The 23,469-nt window shown below is 37.8% G+C and overlaps 1 protein-coding gene across 3 annotated transcripts in view; it reads right to left on the reverse strand.

The window, feature by feature from the left end:
* LOC134003624 (zinc transporter ZIP11-like) overlaps positions 1 to 22,128 on the reverse strand; it is a 240,576-nt gene extending 218,448 nt beyond the window's left edge. For 2 of the 3 annotated variants that reach the window (XM_062442877.1, XM_062442879.1), the window contains exons 1-3: positions 22,054 to 22,127; positions 20,107 to 20,224; positions 18,945 to 18,983 (exon numbers count right to left, since the gene is read on the reverse strand). In XM_062442877.1, coding sequence (XP_062298861.1) covers positions 18,945 to 18,983; positions 20,107 to 20,214 — 147 coding nt within the window. In that variant the 5' untranslated portion in view covers positions 20,215 to 20,224; positions 22,054 to 22,127. Of the gene's footprint in view, positions 1 to 18,944; positions 18,984 to 20,106; positions 20,225 to 22,053 lie in introns of all 3 variants that reach the window. The other variant, XM_062442878.1, reaches the window with a different exon arrangement.
* Positions 22,129 to 23,469: the final 1,341 nt, after the last annotated feature.

Consider the following 23,469-nt stretch of genomic DNA (forward strand, 5'->3'; position numbering starts at 1 on the left):
AAATTATAAGTCAACTGGACTTACAGTGTAAAGAACATGGCCTTTGCTAAATTGAATTTTTGGGGCTTAATTACAGCACCACAATTCTGGTCGACTGGACTCATATTGTATTTCTTTGGAAGCACATTCACATCATTTCCAAATAATTGGGCCACATTTTATGATTTTCCGTCATTGCAGCTCATGGCAACTTGAGCTGCAGCAGAAGACAAATATTAGTTATAATAAACTGGCAAAAATGTAGAAGGGCTCTAAACCCTTTGGGGGATTGAACCCTATATATGATATTACAAACTTGAAAGGTGTTTTTTCAGTAACAAAATTAATATAAACTACAGGTCAACAATGTAAAGTTGATCAACCCAAATTAAAATTAACATCAGCTTCGGCTCAATTCAGCTTCAGCTCAGTGCAGGCTGTTGTGTTTGTTCCCTCTAAGAAGGTACTTGGCAGGTCAGTTGTTCGTGCATCTTGAAGAAGTGGCCACAGTTCTTCTGTGGGTTTCGACATCACAGTTGCATCTGTCTTTTCATGTAATAACAGCCCCACTCCATGATGATGAGATCAGGGCTCTGTGGGGGCTTAACCATCTGTTGCTGGACTCCTTGTTCTTCTTGTCGATGAGGATAGTTCTTAATGACTCTGGCTGTTTGTTTGGGGTCGATGTCATGCTGCAGAATAAATTTGGGACTAATCAAATGCCTCCCTGATGGTACTGCAATATGAAAAAGAATTTAAACATCTAAAGTGCCTAGAACTTTTGCACAGCTGGATATCAATCAGATGAGTATAACAATGTCAAAGTTGATTGCAATTCATGTTGCTTGGCTCCAAATGGTACTGTAAGCTGAAAACTGGTGAAGTATGTTTAGGCCTAGTCAGCTATGAAGATTTATACTAGTATCACTGTGGATATTCAATATTCTTATAAAGAAACCATAGAAGAAACAGTAACTAAGTAAAAAACCAAAGGTGGGGAGAAGATACATTAACACTGACTGTAGAATAATTGCACACTTACCCTAACAAAATAAATAACTAATCTTAGATGGAAAATAACCTTTTAAAAATTAAACTGCAATCCAATCTAAACCCGATAAAGGATTCACAATTTTGAGAGAATATTGCCAATTGTACCATCAATCTCTGTTGATTGATGTGATTGGAAGATGTAGTCACTGTTCCCTCTAAGTTTTGCGAATGATCTTCTTGGAGAAGGGCGTTATTGGCAACCCTAGGTTTGTGCAGCCCTATACCTTAAAATTGCTGACTGTTTGCTCCAACTTTCTGCAGTGAAGCAGGTTGGAAATAGAGAAGAAAAAATATATTCATATATGCACAGGTATAAAAGAAACAAGCCCCTTAACCCCCCCCCCTAATGATGCCCTTATATATGCTTGTTTACATGCAGCCTGGAGAAGCATGTTTCAGTTTTGTGCCACATACTGAATGAATGTCCAGATTTTAAAACCAACGAGTCAATACATCAACAGATCTTTTTAATTGGATCGAACTTTTATCAGAGAGGGAGGAATTTGTAATCTGTATCTTGGTTTGATTTCAATCTTAAAATACTCTTCAAACCTGAGTGCTGGACACTGACTTAATGGGAGCACTGGATCTAGAGGCATATTTTAGAATCATTATAGTAGAAGAAGCAGCCTGATTGATAATTGCAATGCTGGCCTTCATTCTATGCTGTTCCACCTCACTCACTTTTCAGTAATAGCAGGTAGTTTTATCTCAGTGATATGGTTGGCCAAACACAGCAACTGCTTCCAATCATACTGATAATTTCCATAAAGTTGTATTTCTTGTTGCCACATACCTGCTCTTGTGTTACCTGTAACGTGTTAAAGACATTGTTCATTTTCTCAACATTGCTCTTACCTGGCTGCACTAGCAACATATCCAATAATTACTGAAAAGAGCACTCCTTGAGGGATTATTTTTATCTTCCACCCCAGCTCTCTTCATTTTCACTTTCCAACATCTACCAGTGGAGCGCACAGTTCTGCAATCGGGAAAACATCATGTACATGTACTTGTGTGCCAATTAAGTCAAGGTGGGGAGCCATCTACATGTTAATTAGCAACAATTCAGGAAACATAGAAGTACCAATTTAACTTGCTGCTAGCTGCCAAGCCGCCATGGCACAAAAAAATAGACTGATGCAAATGTCACATGTAATTGCATTTGTGTTTTATAGGATTGGCCAATAAATCAAATTGCTTTATATATTATATATTATCATAGATAGATTTTGACAAAAAGCCATCTCCACAATTTGAGAAAAAAACCTAAATCTATATTTTTGGGCAAAGGATAGCAATACATATAGCACAAAATCTACAAAGTAGGGCGATGCTTTTCACTTGTAAAGCAATAGCTCAACATTCTAAGTAATGCACATATTTTTCATTCTAGCTCGGACATAGATGAGAAGATTAATACCACTCTTACATCTAGAGAGTGGTGTCAATCTTGTCATCTAACCCCTCTGCAAGAAAGGGAATAAGCATATTTTCCAAAATGCTGAACTATTCATTTTCTGGGCCTAAAACCCAGCAACATATTCATACCCTAGACTAATTCCACTTCCTACATTAGTTGTCCTGATTATTGGAAGTGGCCAAGAAAATATGATCAATAATTATTTATTTTGTATTAATTGCTATGATTAATATGTTTTTCATTGATTGCAACATGATAAAGTGTCTCACAATCCCCTCACTGAAGACACTCACAAAAAAAAGTCTGAATTTGTTTCAGTATGAACATTTCAGTAAGAAATGTGTGTTAGTGTAACTATTGTGGCCACCATATTCTAACTGAGATCTAAATTGTGGTTTTGATGTGTTCATGCAGTCACAATCATTGTAAATTATTGAACAGCCTGAAAATGCACCTCATGCTTTGAGAACTACTTCTGAAAGGTTGCTCAGTTTCCACAGAGAAAGAAAAAAGGATATATATTTTGCTCTGAGGAGACAAGGAATGGTTTAGGTTAATAACAATATGACTGAAGTAGAATGTAGTTTTATGTGTCATCAAAAAATGTGGGCGGCTTTTTAATATATAAGGTTCAAAGCTTCAATAGGAAATGTTGCATGTTGGCAGCTCCACATAGCATATTTGATCTTCAATATCCAGAAATGCTGTAATAACATGATATCACTTAACCCTGCAAAGAACACCGATATCAGCAAGGCTGATCTATGATACTACAGGGCAAAGAAATTACATTTTTCTGAGTCCAACTTGAATGGAGCGCTCCCTGGCTGCATTTCAGAGATGGGTATACTGTATGAAAGCCTTTTGTGTATTCAAATACTGAAATCTGACTTTGCAAGGATTTTAATGTCAAAGTAAATCTCACTTCATTCAGCCGAGACAAGTCATTATTCTGACCCCACAGGAGATTATAGCTGATTCTAAAATAGGAGACTTGACAGTGGAAAATATTAAAATTCAAAGGCACACATTTTAATCAAAATATGTTTACAACAAGTAGTAGTGCGTGCAAAAAACTGTTTTTTTATATTGTGATTCTGCCACGCCTCATTTGATATCGGCTGCCAGTTCATACTGGTCATAATAACATTACACACTAGAAAAGATGAGACAGAGATTTGAGTAAATATCTCAGGCTGTAAGCTTTCAGTGAGAATACAGCCAAATATAATTCAATACCTGAAAAAAAGACATAGTACATTTTGCACTCTGTAGTAAAGCAAGGAGGGAGGTTCTAACAATACTAAGAGACAGGAAAGTCAAGAAAAGGTTGACTCAATAACCAGTTATAAGACTTTGTTTCAGTCTAGTTTGCCTGTGACTTAATCTCAAATATTCTTTCTTCCTCCTCTCCTTCATCTATTATAAAAGTACTTCTGTTTTTTCATCCTTTATGCTTCCTTTTTCTAAGTTGAATTTCCAACAGCCAAACCCTACGTACACTACACAATCTCCAACAGTCTTACTCATTAACTCTGAATTCGACAAAGCCTCAAGGCTATTGAAACACCTGTCTAACACAGATGCCAGCGCCCAATTACTGCTTTGTTATGTCACTCAGGGCCAACTACTAAGCCTTTTGCAACTTATTATAGATGTAGATGTATAGAGCTAAAAAAAAAAAAGAAATTCCTCTTATTACAAATATGAAAAAGCTGGATTGATCTGCATTTGCATGTATTAGCATAGGCATTAAGGGGAGAATCATGCGAAAACTGCAATGGGAAATACATGCAGTTATCATGATTATTATTTTTACTTACTAAGAGATCAAAATATTATGTTGATTTTCATGTTATTCTGTCTTAATCTATAATCGTTCTGTAATAACTGTCATAAAAGACAAGTCAAGTTAAACAGTGAAAATCACAAGCCTCTAGCCCTGCTAGTAGCTTTTCAATGGCTACTACAGAGAAATCTGATGGGTAGGATTATCAGATGATGATGGCAATTCCCTCAAATTAGCCAGCACTTTTCACCTTGTAAGTAATCAATTTCAAATTTAGACATGATGCTTTTTCTGATGTGATGTCTGTAATTTAGTTTTTTTGGAATATTATGTTTGCCCCACACCCTTACATTAAGCAAACTAGCGCAGTACACATTCAAAACATGCATGTTTGGAACAGATAGACTGAGAGGCCTCTGGTATTACTACTGTTGTACTGCTGTACTGCCATGTGAAATTACTTTTCTGTGACTCACTTATTTCTTGTCTTGTCTCTCTCCCCTGTGTGCTTATCAGACTGCATAGATTCTATTGGCTGAGTAGCATCACATAAGATGATTTGCAACGCATGCAACTAGTTTCCAATTGAGGTTCCTGTGCCACTGAACCAGTATCATAAAGGCTAGAAAAGCTGGGCCAGTTAAAATAAAAACGTTCTGTCAAAATGTAATAATTCTCAATAATTAATCACTTATAATGAGTATGTATGATAAGCTTGTACTCGACACTGAAATTCTGTGTCTTCAGCAATACACCCGCTAAGTGTGAAGTATATCGGATGAAAGGTTCTCTAGATATGCAAAGGACAGCAGACAAAGAAAGAAAGATAATCCTTGCTTTATAGTTAGATGAAATGATTGATTTACAGCATGCACAACATTTTTAAACTAAGCTTGAAGATCATGCTGATTAATTCAATCTCTTTCCTGGGTAAAGCACATATAAATCATAATCTACAGTCTTTCCTAAGGATGATTCATTCCCTTTTGAATGCTTGAGTTCTTCCAGTTTTTGAAATAACTGCAGTATTTTTTCTCCAGCTGTGGGTAGTTTCTCTATCATCTAATCATAGCCTTTGGCAAATGGATAAATAACCTGTATAGATGACGTTTGGTTGCCATGATAAGGGTAGGCATAAAACAACCTGATTACTGCCCTACACAGTCCTGTATTACAAAATGAGCATTAACTGGCTCTGTGAAGTACTTGGCACGTGGGGCAAATAAGACAAACAAGACAGACTGTACCGTGCTTGTTTTCTTTCCACTATGTGTACCGTTTCTCTGTCCACACCCCACTGGTTTTCCAGAAAAAGATTAGACTGAACTGAGCCTCTAAACTGAGCATTTCCAGCTAAGATTATCTTCTAATGGCCTGTATTCCCTTGTCAACCTACAAACATGGGCAGGAAACCTAGATCCATTTTCTTTCGCTGCTCAATTCATCTTCTTTCTTGACATCCCTTCTATTCCATCCATCATGACTCTGTCTATCTTGGAGCTAATAATGTTCAAAGCCGGCCACTTTCTCCCACTCCATCTCATTCTTCCCATCTAAATCAATCTCATCCCTTGGCTCATCTGTCCATCTGTCCCCGTCTCACCCTTAATCTCTCCCATCCTGCACTTCAACCATCATTTAATTTAAGTGTTAGGGTTAGGGTTAGAATTTCACATTTCTATAAGACGTCAAGGGAGAAATCTAAAGTGGCGGTCATTTTTATATTTGGCTGAACATGTCAACAACACTAAAAGCTCACAGTCAAAAGCTATAGTGGCTTTGTGAAACTAACGTGTCCACAGTGACAATGTTAACATACTGATGTTTAGTAAGTGTAATGTTACAGTAAGTACAAGTACAGTTGAGGCTTATGGAAATGTCATCATGTCTGTCTTAAACCGTAAGTGTTGTACAAATCATAGTTTTGACCTGATGATGGAGTGAAACTTAAAAATCCACAAGCCTGCATATTTTCACAGAGGTCAATCAGAGTTCGAGAAGTTAGAAGAAGTTAGAATCAATTCATGTTAAGTAATTTCTAAAGACATTGCGGAATTGATCATTTTAAAAGGTTCACACACTGTATAATCGAACAAAGGCATCATATTGATAGTCAACAACACTGACACCATTGACACTAAGAAAATAAGCTGATCAAATATTTGAATGGTAAGTAGTAAGACTGATAGAAGCGTATGCAAAGCTCTCTGGTTCCTGCTTCTTAAATGTGAATATTTTCTGGTTTCTTTAGTCTTCTGTGACAGTTAACTGAATATCTTTGGGTTGTAGACAGAACAAGACATTTCAAAACATCACCTTGGGCTTTGGGAAACAAGGACCAATCAATTGATTAATTCATTGACAACATAATCTATAGATTAATCAATAATGAAAATAATGGTTACTTGCACCCTTATAGATATATATACAAACACATGTATATCCCTTGAAACGAGCATCCAGTGGCTCAATTGATCAAACAGCTATTCTTGAAGTGAAGGCTTACATTGTGCTCACTCGTCTCAGGGGACATTCAACCGTGTTCTGCTTCCTATGCCTCTGCATCATTACTTCATCACCAGGGACAATGTACAACAGTACTGAGAGAAATTAATCTAAAGCTCTTTGGTCGAAGATGGAAAGACAAGACCATACTGACTGGCACGAACCGTCCACAGCAAATAGGCTAAAATGGGATCCTGCAGATCAGCCTTCCTGTTGAATCAAAGCCTTGTGGGAACTCAGGCTGAAGCTTCTCCCTCTGCTTCCATACTCAATTTTCCACTAGTATGGATGGGATTCAGAGTGCAAGTCTACACTGTTATTCATCAAAGAAAAAATACCAAATTTCATTGCTTTAAGTTTCACAAATGTGAAGAATTGAGCAATTGACGTAGTTGTATTATGTAATGTGACTTTTTCACTACACGATTAATCATGAATATAATCAATGAATGAATCATTATTTGCAGTACCACTATGTCAAGAAATCTGGCATAATTTAACAAGTCAAAGCCTACATGCTCATGACGTGAGGGTTAGTTAAAACTACACACAAAGGACAGCTAAAGTTGATTGGAATGTCATTAGTTTTGCAGGTATTTGGTCAAAACCTTAGACTGTATGAGCGTATCGAGGTGTGACATCATCACACTGGTTAACATTCGAGCCAGTCTGAACCCAGAGTTGCTGGTTACGGTCGGAACCATCTTTCCCATTTGTAGCCAGGACCTTTCAAATAAGGTGTACCTGGTGTTGTCTTTCACAATCTGGAAATACGCTCTTGGACTTGGCTAAATTGTGTTAACAGGAAAGTTATCATAATCAGTTATTGCTGAGTTATTTCTTGAGAGAAGTTGATGCTTTTTGAATGGGAGTCAATTGGAGCTAGCAACAGCGACATTGCACTTCAGGGTATTTTTGTATTAGATTCAGCATCAAGCTGTGGTAGCTGTTTAGTTAAAACCAATCTACTGGATGATTTAAAATGTTGACCTAATGATGGTGCTAGAGGTATTAAAGCATCATTAAAGAGGGCAGACAAAACTGAGCCAAATTTTGTGGCAATCTATCCAATAGTTTCAAGACATCTCACCAAAAACTAAAAATGTCAACCTGCTGGTAGCTCGAGAGGAAAAGTCAGGGGATTGTCATAGTCAGCAAGACTCATCCTCTAAGGAACATTAATGTCTGTGAAAGTTCATGTCGATCCAGCCAACAGTTGCTTACACATTTCACTCTGGACCAAAGCAGTGGACCAACCAAGAGCTGCCACTAGTATGACAAAAAATGGTAAGCATGTCTTTCCATAACTACAATAATACATTCCTATCAGCAAGAGTTGCCAATCTGTACAGATATTCTGTCACTCTACATCACCATAACAGACGATTACCTGGCTGAATACAATACTATTTTATCCTGAAGCAAATTCCCTTTTGGAGGAGCAACAGTGCTCACCATGCATGCAAGAACAACCACTCTTCACAACATTCAGACATTTCTAAAACAGCAGACAATGGGTACTTTTCCTTCAAGCATTGCAGAAAAGCACAAACATAATGTCCTTTGCAATTAGTATTGTAGTACTAAGTAGCTTTAACCAAACACTGCAGCAAAGCAGACACAAATGTAGCATTCAGTGCCAACTCAGCCCTCAGGTCTTTGTAATATTTGAAATCGAATTCCCCTCCAAAGCAATCAAATCATACAGGCATCAAAGCATTCCCTGACTCTAAAGTCCCCAAAAAACAAAAGCATTACATGATCTTAGACACATTTACAAACTATTCACTGATACTAGAAACATAATCAAATATGATGTTCCTAAGGACTTGGGCTGCACGGTATGTGGTTTCAACATCAATAATGCAATATGTGCAATAGTCACACTGAACAAGTGTAAAAGGCATAATTTAAAAACTCAAACACCTACAACAAAACAGCTATAAAAAATAAACCACCGACAACAAAACAGCTGTAAAAAATAAACCAGCTGTAAAATTAATTGCCTGCAGGCATCACCAGTCATCACCATTTGCAGCTGCTTTTACTTTTCCTCCCTATACAGTGGTTGGCACATGCTGTGAGTGAGCAACAAACTGCATGATGTGGTGTTCTCAGGTATAGTTCAGCAAAATTATTGCCTGTACCAAAGTTAACAGTGAAGGCAATTAGGGATGTCCCAGTCTGAGTCCTTTAATATTGGGTACTGTGTCTGCCTATAGAGAGTCAAGCTAGATCATTTTATTGAAGAAGTCTTATCACTCCGTCCACTCATGATTGTACAGCAGTGTTACAGAGAGGAGTTTCTTCCCTTACAAATGATCTTTGGCCGAAGATGGTCCCTGGCTTGCAGAGAACCCAAGATTAATTTGGTCTGTGATTAAGTTACTCACTGAATTAAAAAAAAAATTAGCGGCAAATGACATATGAACTGCTATCTCTGTGTTTTGTACACTGCTCTGCTAATACAAAAGAGAAAGGACAAATAATAGATTCATCAGTCAATCTTTCATGAGTGAATCTGTCTATTCTGCCACTCAAGATGTCAAAACTTTTTCATTTGACTCTGCAGTGAATATGCTTGCACTGTAGAGCCCTGCTGTTGTAAAGGAGAGCATCTTTGCGACACTAGCGAACTGACAAAACACAGTGGATAACAGGAAAGAGAGAATCAACATTTCATCAGTTTTATTTTAGCTGATATATTAAAATATGTCCTGACCTTCCCCCGATAGATGCCTTAGCATCAGCTCGGAACATCTCTAAAAGCAACCCATCAAATAGTTGATGGCTAAAAATTGCCAAACAGAAAGTGAATCAGTCTTGAATTCTTGCCCTGCAGAACAAAAGTTCACTTTCCAAGAAATGCCTGGTTTTAAATTCACACAGCGTCACACATTCACACCAGAAGTTGTCCAGAACAAATCTTCTGGCTTCCAAACACCTTCCCAGGTGCAACTAGGGATTATATGCCTCTTCCAATATCTTGGGTATTACTGAAGGGAGATATCCTCTTGTTCTTGATCCATGTTCTCTTGATTTTTTTCGGCCAATTAACAATTCAACAACCGTCACTGACAAACTCACCTCTCTCACCTTTAGGTTGTCAGTCGGGAGCTAGCCTTTACACTAAGGCATAACACATCGAACCTTTGCTCTCAAGGTTAGAGCCTTAAGAGCAAAAGAGAAAATGAAAAAATACACTGAGATAACTGAGTAAATGGAAAGAAGAGTAAAAGTCCAGCTAGCAGAGCAGTGCCTAAAAGCTATGTTGCCATTCTCACAGCTCTGTGCTCTCGCTAGCAGGGATATAAATTAAAGTTAAATACGACGTTTCAATCTCTGAATACTAATTTGATCAGTGACATTCAGCCAATTTTCCGGTTGCAGCATGTACAGCCTCAGGGGCAGTTAAGTATGCTGTAAGAAAGATACAGCCTGCAGCTCTCCATCATCCATGGATAGAGTAATATCTCACACTTGACTTAAAGCGTTGAAGAAAGCAATATTGCAATGACAGGAACAATGTTTATATAAAATCTGTCAGTTTTGTTGCCTTTTTTTAATTCGTTGTGTGACTAGTGGATCCTATGATGAATGACGATGATTAAATTAGTCGACCATGCGAAGACATGCATATATCCTGCTCATCCATACATCAGTATATGTAAGTAATCAAAGGAATATTTAAAGCCCAAATGTTCAAATTCCACAGTTTCCTTTGATGCTTAGTGAAGTAACAGTTTCAATAATGTACTGTTTACTATCAGCAAGTAATATGACTAGATGAAAGAGATTTATATTCCACACCACCCAAGCCTTTTACACCAAGCACGCTGCACCTATAATGCAGATTTCCTTGGATACGCAGTCAACAAACCTGTGCTCATCATCCAGGACTCTGTGTTGGACTTTGTGCCCTTAAATCAGCCCTATTTGTGCTACTGCGCCTTCCTGCATTCCTTTTTCACCCAACTGCCCCATTCAATCACAGCTTCTCCACTTATATGTCCTTGTAGCCACTTTACACCACAAGCAGACATTGACTAGTGAATCAAATCATTTCTGTGCAGTGAGAAAGACACTTGTGATGGCAAGGTTGAAGGACCTCTTGGGGAGGAAAAAAAAGAATTCATTTGAAATTCTATATATGCACCTGGAGACGATGAGCAGAACCTTGATAATTGAGTTACAACTGGCTTAGTTTAAATTGCTCTTGAGGAGCTTAAACACAAATCCAACAATACTGATTTCTTATTGTTTCGCTTGACTTGAAATTTGAGTTACAGTATCTGTGGTGTCCATATGTTTTATTATGTAAAAGAAAATGGTTCTTCATTAATTACACTCACTATACATCCAAACATTTATATTCTATGTGCACATGTCTTCATATCAGAGAGAAAAACCACATGGCACTCTTGTTAAATATTCCTCATAGGTACTGTCTAACCCTCAGGATGCCAATGCTCATTCAATTCACACACAACATGCATCTGGCAGCAGCATAGCAACAAAACTAAAGACCATATGGACCAATGCCAAGACCTCTGCTATGGCGTCAAGCCTGTTTTCGACTTCTCTCTGCATGGAATGCAATGTAAACCATTTTGGAGGCCTTGTGGTTTGTGAATTCTGTGAAATATCACACCTTGGATAAAATCCCACATCGTATAATTACATAAAACGCTGTTTATTGGCAAATCCCTCTCCTGCTTAATGGCTTGCAAGGCCTTGTGCACAACAACTCCATTTACTTTGTTTCAGCATGGGAATTACTTATATTTACTTGGTGAATCAATTATTTTTATTCATAAGGGTGGACAGTCAACCAGGTGGTGACAGATAAAAAACATTAAAGTGCAGGAATTATCGGCACTCTTGGTAGAAGAGTGCCTCATCCAGATTCCTCATTGGGCAGACTGAAGTTAACTGTGGTATTTTTACTGGAAGCTACAAGCAGCTGAGACAATCTCCATGTTCCTTTAGATAAAGATAAAGATTTGTATCACTTGCTGTTTTATCTAATCTAAAGTTTTTAAATAGATGTTGTTGAATTGGCAGCCTGCAATCTATATTATAATGTCAGAGATAACAGTGGTCAGAGTGTAAACTACGATGAGGGCAGATTAAAAAACAGTTTCCAGCAGAGGTGCCATCAGGTTACATATTTATCAAGTAGGTTATCTTGATAGAAAATATGCTAGAACTTTGACTAGGAGTGATAATACTACTTCATGACAACTGAGAAAACGTCACCCACCGATGAAAGTCGGGATATATGTCTTAAACCATTGCAAAAAACAAGTAAGTGGACCTTGAAATAAGAACTTTTTTGTCAAAGGTCATGACTGAACCTTCAAGCTCAACTATTAAAAAGGATCTACACACAAAAAATGTTTCCTTTGTCTTCGACTATCTTGAGCACTATTAACCACTGTAGTTCTGCACTGAAATGCATGTATGTGATGCTTTGGCACTGCTGTCGGTCTGTTCACACAGTCTATAGGTGCAATCTGTTTGTCATATGAACCAGAGCCATAAAGCTACAACATGAAATAACGTGCATGCATAACTTAACTTATGTTGAGACTGATCGTGTCCTCATTTAAGCACGGACCAATCATTTACAGCACATGATTGTTCATGACATGGACAAGGAAACCACTATTTCTTTTAATCATGTTTCGTGTAGCGGAATAGAATGAATGTATGTCATATTAGACCATTGACATGCATAAACACACAGCTTTTACATGGCACTGAGTTACTTAAATTCCAACTACTAATTTTCCACATTTTGTGGGTGGAGTAATACTCTGCTGAGGTGAGGCTAAATCCTGGAGGAGACAGAATTACCTAGCAAGTTTAGGATTAAGCCTTCGCATGAGACACTTGACAAATAAGAACCAGGAACTTTGGAGCTTGGAGGTGAAGGCACAGTAAATGTTTGGAAATGTTACCATCATTGCTCACCAAGTATACACAAGCTGGAAGAATAAAACAAATCACTTGCTGAGTGTGCACCAAGACAGGAAACACCTACAGTACCCTCTCTCTTACAAATGCCATTCATATCCCGCTTATTTACATTGGTTAACACATTTTGAATAAAAGGTAACATTGCCCCGATTAATCCGCTAGCAACACTTTGTTCCAGTGCAGCACATTCTCTTACACACCAGTGAAAACCTATTACTTAATAAAAAATTATTTTCACATGAATGAAATTACTCAGAGTCAGCCAGAGTCAAATTCATAAAAGGACATGTAGAGGAATTACTGCTGTGTTATATCAACTGAGCCTACAATAGAAAAACTGACATTTGTTCGGGATGAAGAGAAAACTGGCCTCAGAATGTAGCCCGCTCACATAATTTACTGTAACTGCTTTCTTCCGTCCAAGATACCAGAATTAAGAGCGTCATTGCCGAAGATGTGCCAGGAGAGGTGCGACTGGAGGGACGGGATGAAAATAGATAAAGAAAGATATAGAAACAAAGAAATTAGCTTAAATAGTTGCGACTCTTCACCAACAATCACAACTGAGGGACACTGTGTGACAAACATTGTATGGCGTGTCTGTGTGTATCCATCTGGATTTGTGTGTCCATCTGGATCTGTCTGTGTGTGCATGTGCGTTTGCGTATGTGTGTGTGCGTTTGCATGTGTTGGATTCAAGGCGTGTGTGAGTTAGGGGGGACAGCAGATGTAAAGCATGGGAACAGGATGGCATCTGAATCACATGAGATGTCGAATGCATGACACATGCAGGTCATGAAACAACAACGTCCCTGCCTCACACACACACACACACACTCATACAACCAATTTTTCATGTTAACCTTAAAAGCATTGTATCCTACTCGACCTTGGGAAATGTGTTTTTAGTGGCAAAGGCTCAACTTTAATGCACACTGTGTTTATATAGAATGCAGCAGGAGAAATATTCCAGCATCATCTCTGAGATGAGCTGTGAGCTACATATTTTACTGTGTGGGCATTACCAAAGGTACATAAGACAATAGAGACCAGTAGCTGTTAGATTTCCTCTCACTTTACAACATACTGTCTGTCTTACTAACAATTGCTCTATCCATTACAGTCTTTTTGAGCAGGAAATTGCATACATTCTTCTTTCCAATAACATCTGACTGAGGAATCCCTCTCTCTCTAAATGCCCTTGCATCTAAGCATTTATAACTATAATATATAGATAAATATTTTCAAGTGTAATAAAATGATCTTGTCCACTATTCAAAAATATGTCACGCTGTCAAACATCATTAGGTTACTGTAAATATTTCCTAAAGTCAGATTTTTTATTTATCATAGCAGTAATAATACATATCTTTGGTTTCCTCTGTTCATTTTCTTATTTAGTGGACAAATAATGTCATCAAGTTAGAGGAGGTGCTTTGGACATCCAGTGTTCTGGAAGTAGAGATTCTCTTCATCTTTTACAGAGGCTTTGTTTGGTGACTGACAGTTGGAGCACTTACACTCCCATTTGTTGAACAAATGGACACCTGAGTAAAGTATCTGTTTTGTTCATAAAAGCCTGAAAAGTGGTGCAACTGTGACTCGCTCTTAAACTTGCTTCTTCGCCATGATGACTGAGGGTTATGGGTATGGTAGAACCGTGCACAATACCAAACTGAGTGGAAAACATGATTTCTTTGAGATAAAGAAAATGGTAATTTTATAGCCACTTGTGTCATTTACATGCAATTTAATCCAGGTTAACATGGCGGACAGCTGTGCAAAATTGCACCTTCCGTCAGAACGGCGTTTATGTAATCAGAGGCTCTTATCAGTCCTGCTGCCGCCCTGCAGGGTGTTAATGCACTTAATGTATAGGTTATCATGCATTTTACAGTTTAGTCGAGCAGTTGTGGATTATTTATGCTTCCAGGATTCATGTATAGCTAAATGCAGATTAAAATGCATCTACAGGGCAGAGACATTTGAACTAAAATTGCTTCTACATTTTCAAGCAATTGTCCGTAGTTTATTTTGCATTTACTCCATATGTCTAGTTTGTTATTTGGACAAAAATCGACAAATTTGCATTTGCACCAGAAAGTCAATTTGTGACCTACACACATATCTCATTACAAACATGTATTGCCTCTCCTGGAGGTAGGATCCCTTCTTCTCTTTCTTCCAATTTTTCTCCATTAAATGTTTTTTAGAGTAGTGTTTCCCTTATCTGAATCAAAGATCTACCTCCTTTGCTCCAAGATGGAAGACGGATCTCTCCTCTGTTGCTCTTTCTCCCGATTTCTCTCCATTAACCACTTTAAACAGAGTTTTTCCTTATCTGAATTGAAGATCTACCTCCTTGCTTTAAGATGGCCAGAGCTTGTCGAATTGTTAAGTGTGGTACTGCCTGTACTCTACCTGTGAAATCTCTATGCTTTGCACACAAAGAGGAGGAAATTGTGGAGTGTAAGGACAGGAAAACAAGGTTTAAAGAACGATGAAAGGTATTTCTGCTTCTGCTGTCCATTATCCAGCATAGAAGAAAAGTACTATGACTTACTGCTGTGTATCATTCCTTCTGTAGCTGCCTCTGTCTTTTAAACGGACTCCTTCTAAAGTACCTGTTTGACCTTCTGTCAACCAATCCAAAGGTTGGCATAAAGAGAAAAACTCCCCTACTCTTCCAATCTCCACTCAACCAACTCAAGTATTTTTTCCTTGGACACTAATATGGCTGAATAGTATAATTTGTCCAATATAAAAGCCAAATGGAGTAGCAATCTTGCTACTTGGCACAGTCAGATCTCAGCAGCACATTTGTAAGTCTGGAGGAATGCTAACTGCTCAACAATTAAAGTATTGCACAAGTTGGCTACTTTCAGTGGTAGCACTAAGTCTCTCTCCATCTATATATCATGTATTACTACTACAGACCATCTCTTTTCTCTGTTTAGTATACATATAGGTACATTGTAAAACCAAATATGTTTATTTCTTATCAGTGTGGTAACAAAACTATTCCTGTACTTTGACTGAAACTGTGATTCTAGCCAAAAACCTACAGAAATATAAACAAAACTGGAGCTAAATTAGTGTCACGGCTTCCTCTTGTGTTTCCCCTTTATCTTGTGATTCTTGTCTGCTGTTTGTCTCCCCATGTGTTTGTGTGGGTGGTAGGCATGGTTCCTCCTTCCTCTGGCTTCTCCTTGATTACTCCTGATACACAGCACCTGCTCTAATCAGCACACCTGCCATCCATCATTTCATCAGCCAGACAGTATTATGTTCCCGGGGTTACCAACCGCTCTTCTCCAGATTGTTCAGTCAGCTTCGGTGGTAGTCAAACGAACTCGGCCGCTGAGTCTTTGTGCGGGTCTGAGTTATTTCCTCGATTTCTGTCTTGTTTGCCAACATTAATTCTACTCTGTTCTCAGGATTGTCACCACCTGGTTAACTCAGTCTGTCTGCTGCCCACCCAACTCGCCTCATTATCTTCCTCTGACCCATCTCAGTATACTCCTGTTGGAGTGACTCTGTCTGGACCCCCACCACCGCCATTCCCCTACCTGCTCACCCCCTGTCTCCTGGTCTGTATTTGGGTGCACTCACACCAGATATTATAACAATTAAAGAAAAAGAAGTACTTATCCAAAGACCTTTTGTACATTCTACTGATAATACAGACTATCTACAGGATTATCAGGGCCACAAACCTACATATAATATGCAAGGAACAGTATAAAAAAATGTCTTATTAAAATAAATTGCTGTAAAAGCATATTATGCCAACAAAAGGCTGTAAAAATGTAGAGGCTCTGCCCCTTTGTATCAATAATTCACTGTGTTCCTTCTGAGTGGCTGGGCTTTTCAAAAATATATTTTAGAAGGATATGCACAACCAGAAACACCCTTCAGCTTTTCTCTTTCTATGCCTTTTTGCATTTGAATGTATAAGATAATAAGTATAGCCTGGGATGTAATTAAAAAGCTGTTAAAATGGAGTTGATTGAGATAAGAGCTTAAATTAGATCCATCTTTCCTGCCATCTCTTCCTTGAGGAAGCGTAGCCAATCTCTCATCATTTGGCATTAGTCTTTTCACCTCTAGGCCTGTAACTATCAACTATCTCAGAATCACCACAAGAAATCACAAAGTTTCACCAGGACTAAAAATATCCTCATTTTACATGAGTATGTGCTGTTATTTAAGGAGCTTAGGAGGTAGAAAAATGAAAACTGTTAGTTGAAAAAAATCAATGATGTCATCTTGTAGTGACCTCAATGGAACACATTTTTAAAAAGATCTAAAAAAAAAAAAAAAAATCTATTGTTCACCTTGATGTGAAAAAAATAAAGATCATTTTGTGGTGTATAAAAATGATGCTTGAGTGTGTCACAAAATAAGTACACATAGGTAAACAAAAAATACTTTGAATGATGAAATGATAATTAAAAAAAATAAAGCTACTAAAATTACCTATAAAGACCTCTGCTTTATAAAAGGGCTCATAATGGTTTTATCCAGCACAGTACTGAATGATGTTTTGGAAGAACACCTAATGAAGAAATTCACTGGCCCATGGCTTTAATATGAACATGACTTGACTATAATGATGTCAATGTTTTGACAGTGTGGTCTGCTCTCTGCTTATCTATACTTTATGTGAATTATTTTTCACAATGACTATTCATGACTCTCTTCCAAAAGGATATATATAATTTTAAAAAGCTTCAAAAGACTGTGTAATATGACAGGTGTCACTCATGGTGAGGAACCCACAGAGAATTATCCCCTCAGCTCTATATGGCATTTTAGGGTTTATATATGTGTGTGTCTGGCTGCACACATTTGTTTTTGTGCTTTTTTCATCTGACCTGCTATGTATGTGAGCAATTGCCATACTATTTTTTGTTTTTTACAACATTAATACTGTAAAAGGTTTAAGAGTTATCTGTCTAAACATTAGGAGTTTTCCCCAAAAAATTGACGTCTGAGAGCTTGGGTAGTTGCTTACTTTACAGTGTCAAACAGGTCTTTAGGGTTTCTCTTGCTAAAAGAGATTAGATTAGAGAAGTAAGAAGATCTCTAATCCTTCACCATATCGTTAAGGGCACCACTGAGTTCTCTAAGATGAAGTCTGCGTACTTAGAGTTTCATGGTTTTCCATAAGCTCTCAGTCTTTTGACATTTCTACTTAAAAGACCAGATAGTTTCATCCATGGGGATGGATTTTTGGAGATCTTTAGAAGTTTCAGAAGAGCCAATATATCCAACACTAAGGAGCAGTGACTGTGTCAGAATTTTCATCCTTTAAGACAATATTGCTGTCAAACACCTGACAGGTCTTAGCCTTCATATGGCAAGAAGGCTAAGACCCCGATGTAAAGCACATGTTAAAAAAAAACAAAAAAAACTGACACCATAAATATTTAGAGCCAACAAATTCCATATCTATACCATGTGGAAAAACAAGGTCGAGAGTGTGTCCACCTGTGAGTTTAGAGCCTTGTTTAAAATCAAAGGACTGAATAAGAAATTCAGAGGCAGCATTACACATAGCTGTCAATATGAAGAGTACAATCGATATGAAAGGGGAAGGATTCCAGGTCAGATTAAAATTGTCAATAAAACCTATATGTAGAGCTCTACAGGCAGACTGGAGGTGTGGAGGCTGATGCTTCTGCTGAAACGCCCTGCTCTACAGTAGCAGAGCCAAATATTTTCCTATGGAATCAGCGGACACAAAACATAGCTGAAGGGAGAGTAATAATTGGACTTACATTTGCCAAGTGGCAGGAAACAAACTTCTGATGAATGCTAATTTTCCTCTGTGTATTCACTCTGAGACTTCACACTTATGGGCCAGTTTAGATTTGCTAAAGACTTCCTACTGTGAGACGTTTGATAAATATCGTCTGTGAACTGCAAACCTTGCAAGAAATCGAAAAGTTGAACTGTAGAAGTCAGATACTGGTGTTCTGGGGATGTATTTTCTATTGCAGTATAATGCCTCTTTTGACTTGAATTCATCCAAGGTAAACATTCATCTCAAACTCTTATGAAATCATGTGGCATCTAAGAGTGTCAGGCTTTGTGTGTCCCCGGCAGAAACTCAGCCCACCACAAGAAAACTTTCATCAGATCATTACAGCACAGAATCCTAATACCTGTTAGTATGTATGTGTGCAGTTCAGTTCAAAAGGAACTCACCCCAGCCGCGAAGCCTAAACTTCCATCCAAGATGCGTTTCTGAAAGGCAAATTGAGTCAAATCAATATCAAACCCTGACAGTGTAACATCTAATCCTTCAGTAAACTTCCCTACTGTTAACTTAACTGATGAAAATGCAACATGGCCCAAGAGTCACAGGTTCAGAGATAACCCAAAAGAAGTATCTACTAGCAAAATTGTTCAGTCAATAGAAGGGTTTAATGTAAAGTACTGTAACACACTGTCTGCCAGTTAACCTCAGCTTATAGCAAGTTTGTGAACCCTTTAGAATTTGCTCTATTTCTGCATAAATATGACCTAAAACATGATCACTTTTCCATCTAAGTCCTAAAACTTGAAAAAGACACATCAGTTAAACAAATTAGTCAACAACTTTACATTTTTTTGTTTTTTTATTGAGTTAAATGATCCAATTTAACAAATTTGTGCGTGGCAAAAGTATGTGAACCTTTAGGATTATCAGTTCATTTGGACGGTTAATCAGATTAAGGTATTTCATTCAATGGATGACAATCAGATATGAGTCCAGGAGGCCCTATTTTATATAAATGAGAGAAATCTGGGTGTTCACTATAATAAAAATCTGAGCTTCACAACACAGATTTGTGTGTGTCATAGCAGATATCTGACAACCTTAGAAGAAGAGTTGCTGATACTCAAGAGGCTGGAAAGGGTTAGAGAACCATTTCAAAAGAGTTTTGACTGCACCAGTCAACTATCAGGCAGATCGTGTAGAAATGGGAGACATCCAACAGCAGTGTTACCCTTCCCAGGAGTGGTTTAACAACAACGGTCACACTAAGAACAGGTTGGTAATGGTCCAGGAGGCCACAGGGACCACAGGGTAATGTCTAGGAAACTAAAGGCCTTCTTTACAGTGGTTACAGTCAATTTTCATGAGTCCACCATCAGCAGAACATTTAACATCAATGGTGTGTTTCAGGACTTGTGTAAAAATGGAATCACGTTTTAGGTCATATTTTTGCAGAAATAGAGAAAATTGTAAAGTGTAAAGTGTTCACAAACTTTCAAACAGCACTGTATGTCTCATTTGAAGCTACAATGAACATCCACATAATACTACTGTGTGTAAAAATGTTTGCACCACCCAAAAATGACAGATGGTTTCTGCCGTTCGTACCTGTCGGCTTGAGAAGACAAACACCAGGGCGGCTCCGGCAGCAGTCAGACCCCAGGTGAACAGAGTCCCCAACAGGGCCTGGGTCATGGGGCTGTAGCCTTCTATCATGGTGCCAGACCTGTTATCCAATGGTGCATTTACATCATGTTAGGAAATGAGGCAGAATGGGATGACATCTCGTTCTTGTCTTTACTAAAAAGCTTTTGAGATCCAAGTGAAACGCCCACGGATTCATTCCCATTTTTCAGCTGCCACCTTACTTTTAAAATATTCCTACAAGGCTTAGGTAAATATTGTCTTTATCTAGGAGCTGTTATGATAACTCTGACATGTGAATGTAACTTTACGTAGCTGTATTGTTGATGCTCGATATAAGCAGAAATGACAGAGAGCAAACAACACATCTGAAAAAAACAGGGATAAATGTACTTAAGGCTGACTCATCTTAAATCAACACTTGCGCCTTTAAGCCCTCGCTTTACTAGTCTGACCCACACCCGCTGAGTTTGTCTCGGCGCATGACGGAACACATGAGCGTCAAATCCTGTTCGCTCAGCATTTTAAGGTCCTGGACTTTTTTCCTGTTTACATCTGTGTGGTTACACCTGTTGGAGTCAGCAGATAATACAGCAAGATAAGTTTATGATTCATGCAAAGTAGACTACAGCAGGTGATCTGAATGTTTTTGTCACTTTGGTATAATGGTTCATATTGGTTGGTATGGTTGGAACTAATTACCAGCTCATATTAGAATCTCCGGCAGTTTAAAAGCATTTAAGAAATGATACTCTTCTTTCTGGATCAATTAAATAATGCAGCATCATAACTGCTCTCACTATCATATTCTATACACTTGTAAAACCTTAGTTTTTGTTAAGCTTTTAAATATATTAGTCTGTATTTCTTTGCTCTTAAGATTTTATTTTGTATATCTCGTCATATGAGGGCCACCCGACGAGCCCCTATGGGTTTTATTGGCTCCTTCTGCACATTCTGCACTCTTTTGTTATCATTTTCTTTTCTTGATCTCAAAAAAACTGTGTGTATTTTAGTATTATGTATTTGTTTTCTTAATGTGCAATAAATAAACAGTAGTATAAGTACAAAAGAGTCCTAGAGACAAGAAATACTACCTTACAGTAGCCAAACATGAGCTTCAAGCAAGACTGTAGCAGCAGATATCCTCAAAGTATTTAAAATAGTGATTTAAATAGTGCATTTTACTGCTTATGAATTCAACTTTTTATTTATAAGAAGGCGTTTCTGTTCCTTCCTTCCTTCAAAAGTCACATGGCTTCACTTTAAAGTAGTTCCAACTGACACATTTTGGAAATATCTACCAGAGTACGCTGTAGGAACTGCTTTTACATAACCACCATATGACCTTTTCATGAGCACATTAATGAAAAATATATATATACTGTATATGCAATGGGAAGACTTATCACAGAGCAGCAGTGAAAGATGCTTTTATAATGTACTGACTGCTTACATGTTGACAGTCATCTCATGAATGTGTAATAGGGGTTTAACGTGGAGTTAAATACACTGGTACTATGTGTTCCTAGCTTTAACTGACAACAGCTGTTTGTTTCCTGCACTCATTCATTATCAAAGTAAGCCGTTTAAACTGTTTTAGTGTGGCTTTTTTAACACTGCAGCGTTTATTTCCACTGGTTGTCGTGTATCTGAGGTATAAAGTCTCTCACACACACATACTGTACAGTATAGAATTTTAACAGGTAACCGACGTGACTAACCTGTAAATGACAGGCAGCCGGCTAACTTGAGATGCTTTCTCGCCTTACATCAGGAATAACACTGTTATATTTCGCTAACAGGCTGCTTTAATGTATTACCGAACAACATGCACTCATTCGGTAAAGTTTAATGTCACACTTAGTTTAAATTATCGCTGTTTTTGGCATTAGACTTAGGTTTACTTACTTGTATCCAGTGGCACCTTTACTCCTCTGTATTTACTTCCTACTTCCCGGTACACGTTCTATGACCCGGTAAACCCCGCCCCTCCTCGCAGCCTATTGGTCAATACTTTTGATAGCGACCGGGGGGTGCGGGGGGGGGGGGGTCATTCATAGAAAAAACGTTAAAAACACACACACACACGCACACGCAATACAATACAACAGCTCTGCTATAAATTCTACATTTATAAAGTTTATACATTTTCAGTTTTTGTTGACATTGTCAATAAAGTGATAATTTTACTTTATGTTTATTATTGAGGTCATACTAAGTGGTGGTTGCGTACTGAGGTGAATTATATTGACTGATGTTCCTAATATTTTGCCCCCCTGGTATGTTAATGCGATGGTCAAAATATTATGAACACTATTCAATATAATGCACCCTAATATCACCTTCTTGACAATGTCAACAAAAACTGAAAATGTATAAACTTCATAAATGTAGAATTTAAAGCAGAGCTGTTGTATTGGATTTAATTAGATTACATACCTAATAAATCGGCCCATGACTGTATGAGCCTATTTAATATGTTGTATTGTTATAGGTAAAACTACCCAAAATATATAAAAATAAATGTCTTCGACCAATTATAAAAGAAAAATTCTATTTATACATGAACTGCATTTTTACTTTTTAAACTTTTAGTACATGTTGCTAATAGTACATTTAAGTAACTATTTCAATGCTGAACTTTCACCTTTAAAGTATTTTTATACTGTGATGCAACTGCTTTTACTTAAGTAAAGGATCTGGATACTTCTCCACCACCGCTTTTTGGGTGCACGTGTGTGTGCACGTGTAGACTTTTTATTGTGTTTGACAAGGAACAGATTGCAAGGACGTTGCTCAGGAATTTTTTCTCTCCACAGCAGAATGTTCCACAATTGCTGTTCTCAATCACCTCTCAGCGGTAATTCCCAGTCATCTTGAACTTTGATCCTCAGACTGATCTCCAGCCACTGATGCAACTGTGTATTTTCTAAATGTCCTGTTTCCTTCAGTTACAACTCTGACTTTTTGCCAGCCAGAATTGAAAAGTTTGCTGTAAAGAACAGTGGCAATGACAAATTTGATGATGGTGACACAAATTAATGTTTTTTCATTAACAGTCACCTTTCAGACAATGACAATATGTTTCTGTGGTTATTCAGTGTACAACATCACTTTTTAATAGATTAGAAGACAGAGGGATGAGTTGCTGTGCATCTTTTACACTTCTACCTTTAATACAATACTGCACATTTTACTTAAAAAGTGAATGGAGGGTGGATAGGACACTCTTTTGAATGTACCGTTTGAAGTTCCTCATAAAACAAGTAGGGAATGATGAGTCATCTCTGAAGTGGCCTTCATTGCTATCACCAAATTAAACAC

Source organism: Scomber scombrus, chromosome 21, assembly GCF_963691925.1.
Source record: "Scomber scombrus chromosome 21, fScoSco1.1, whole genome shotgun sequence".
In the NCBI taxonomy this organism is placed as follows: domain Eukaryota; kingdom Metazoa; phylum Chordata; class Actinopteri; order Scombriformes; family Scombridae; genus Scomber; species Scomber scombrus.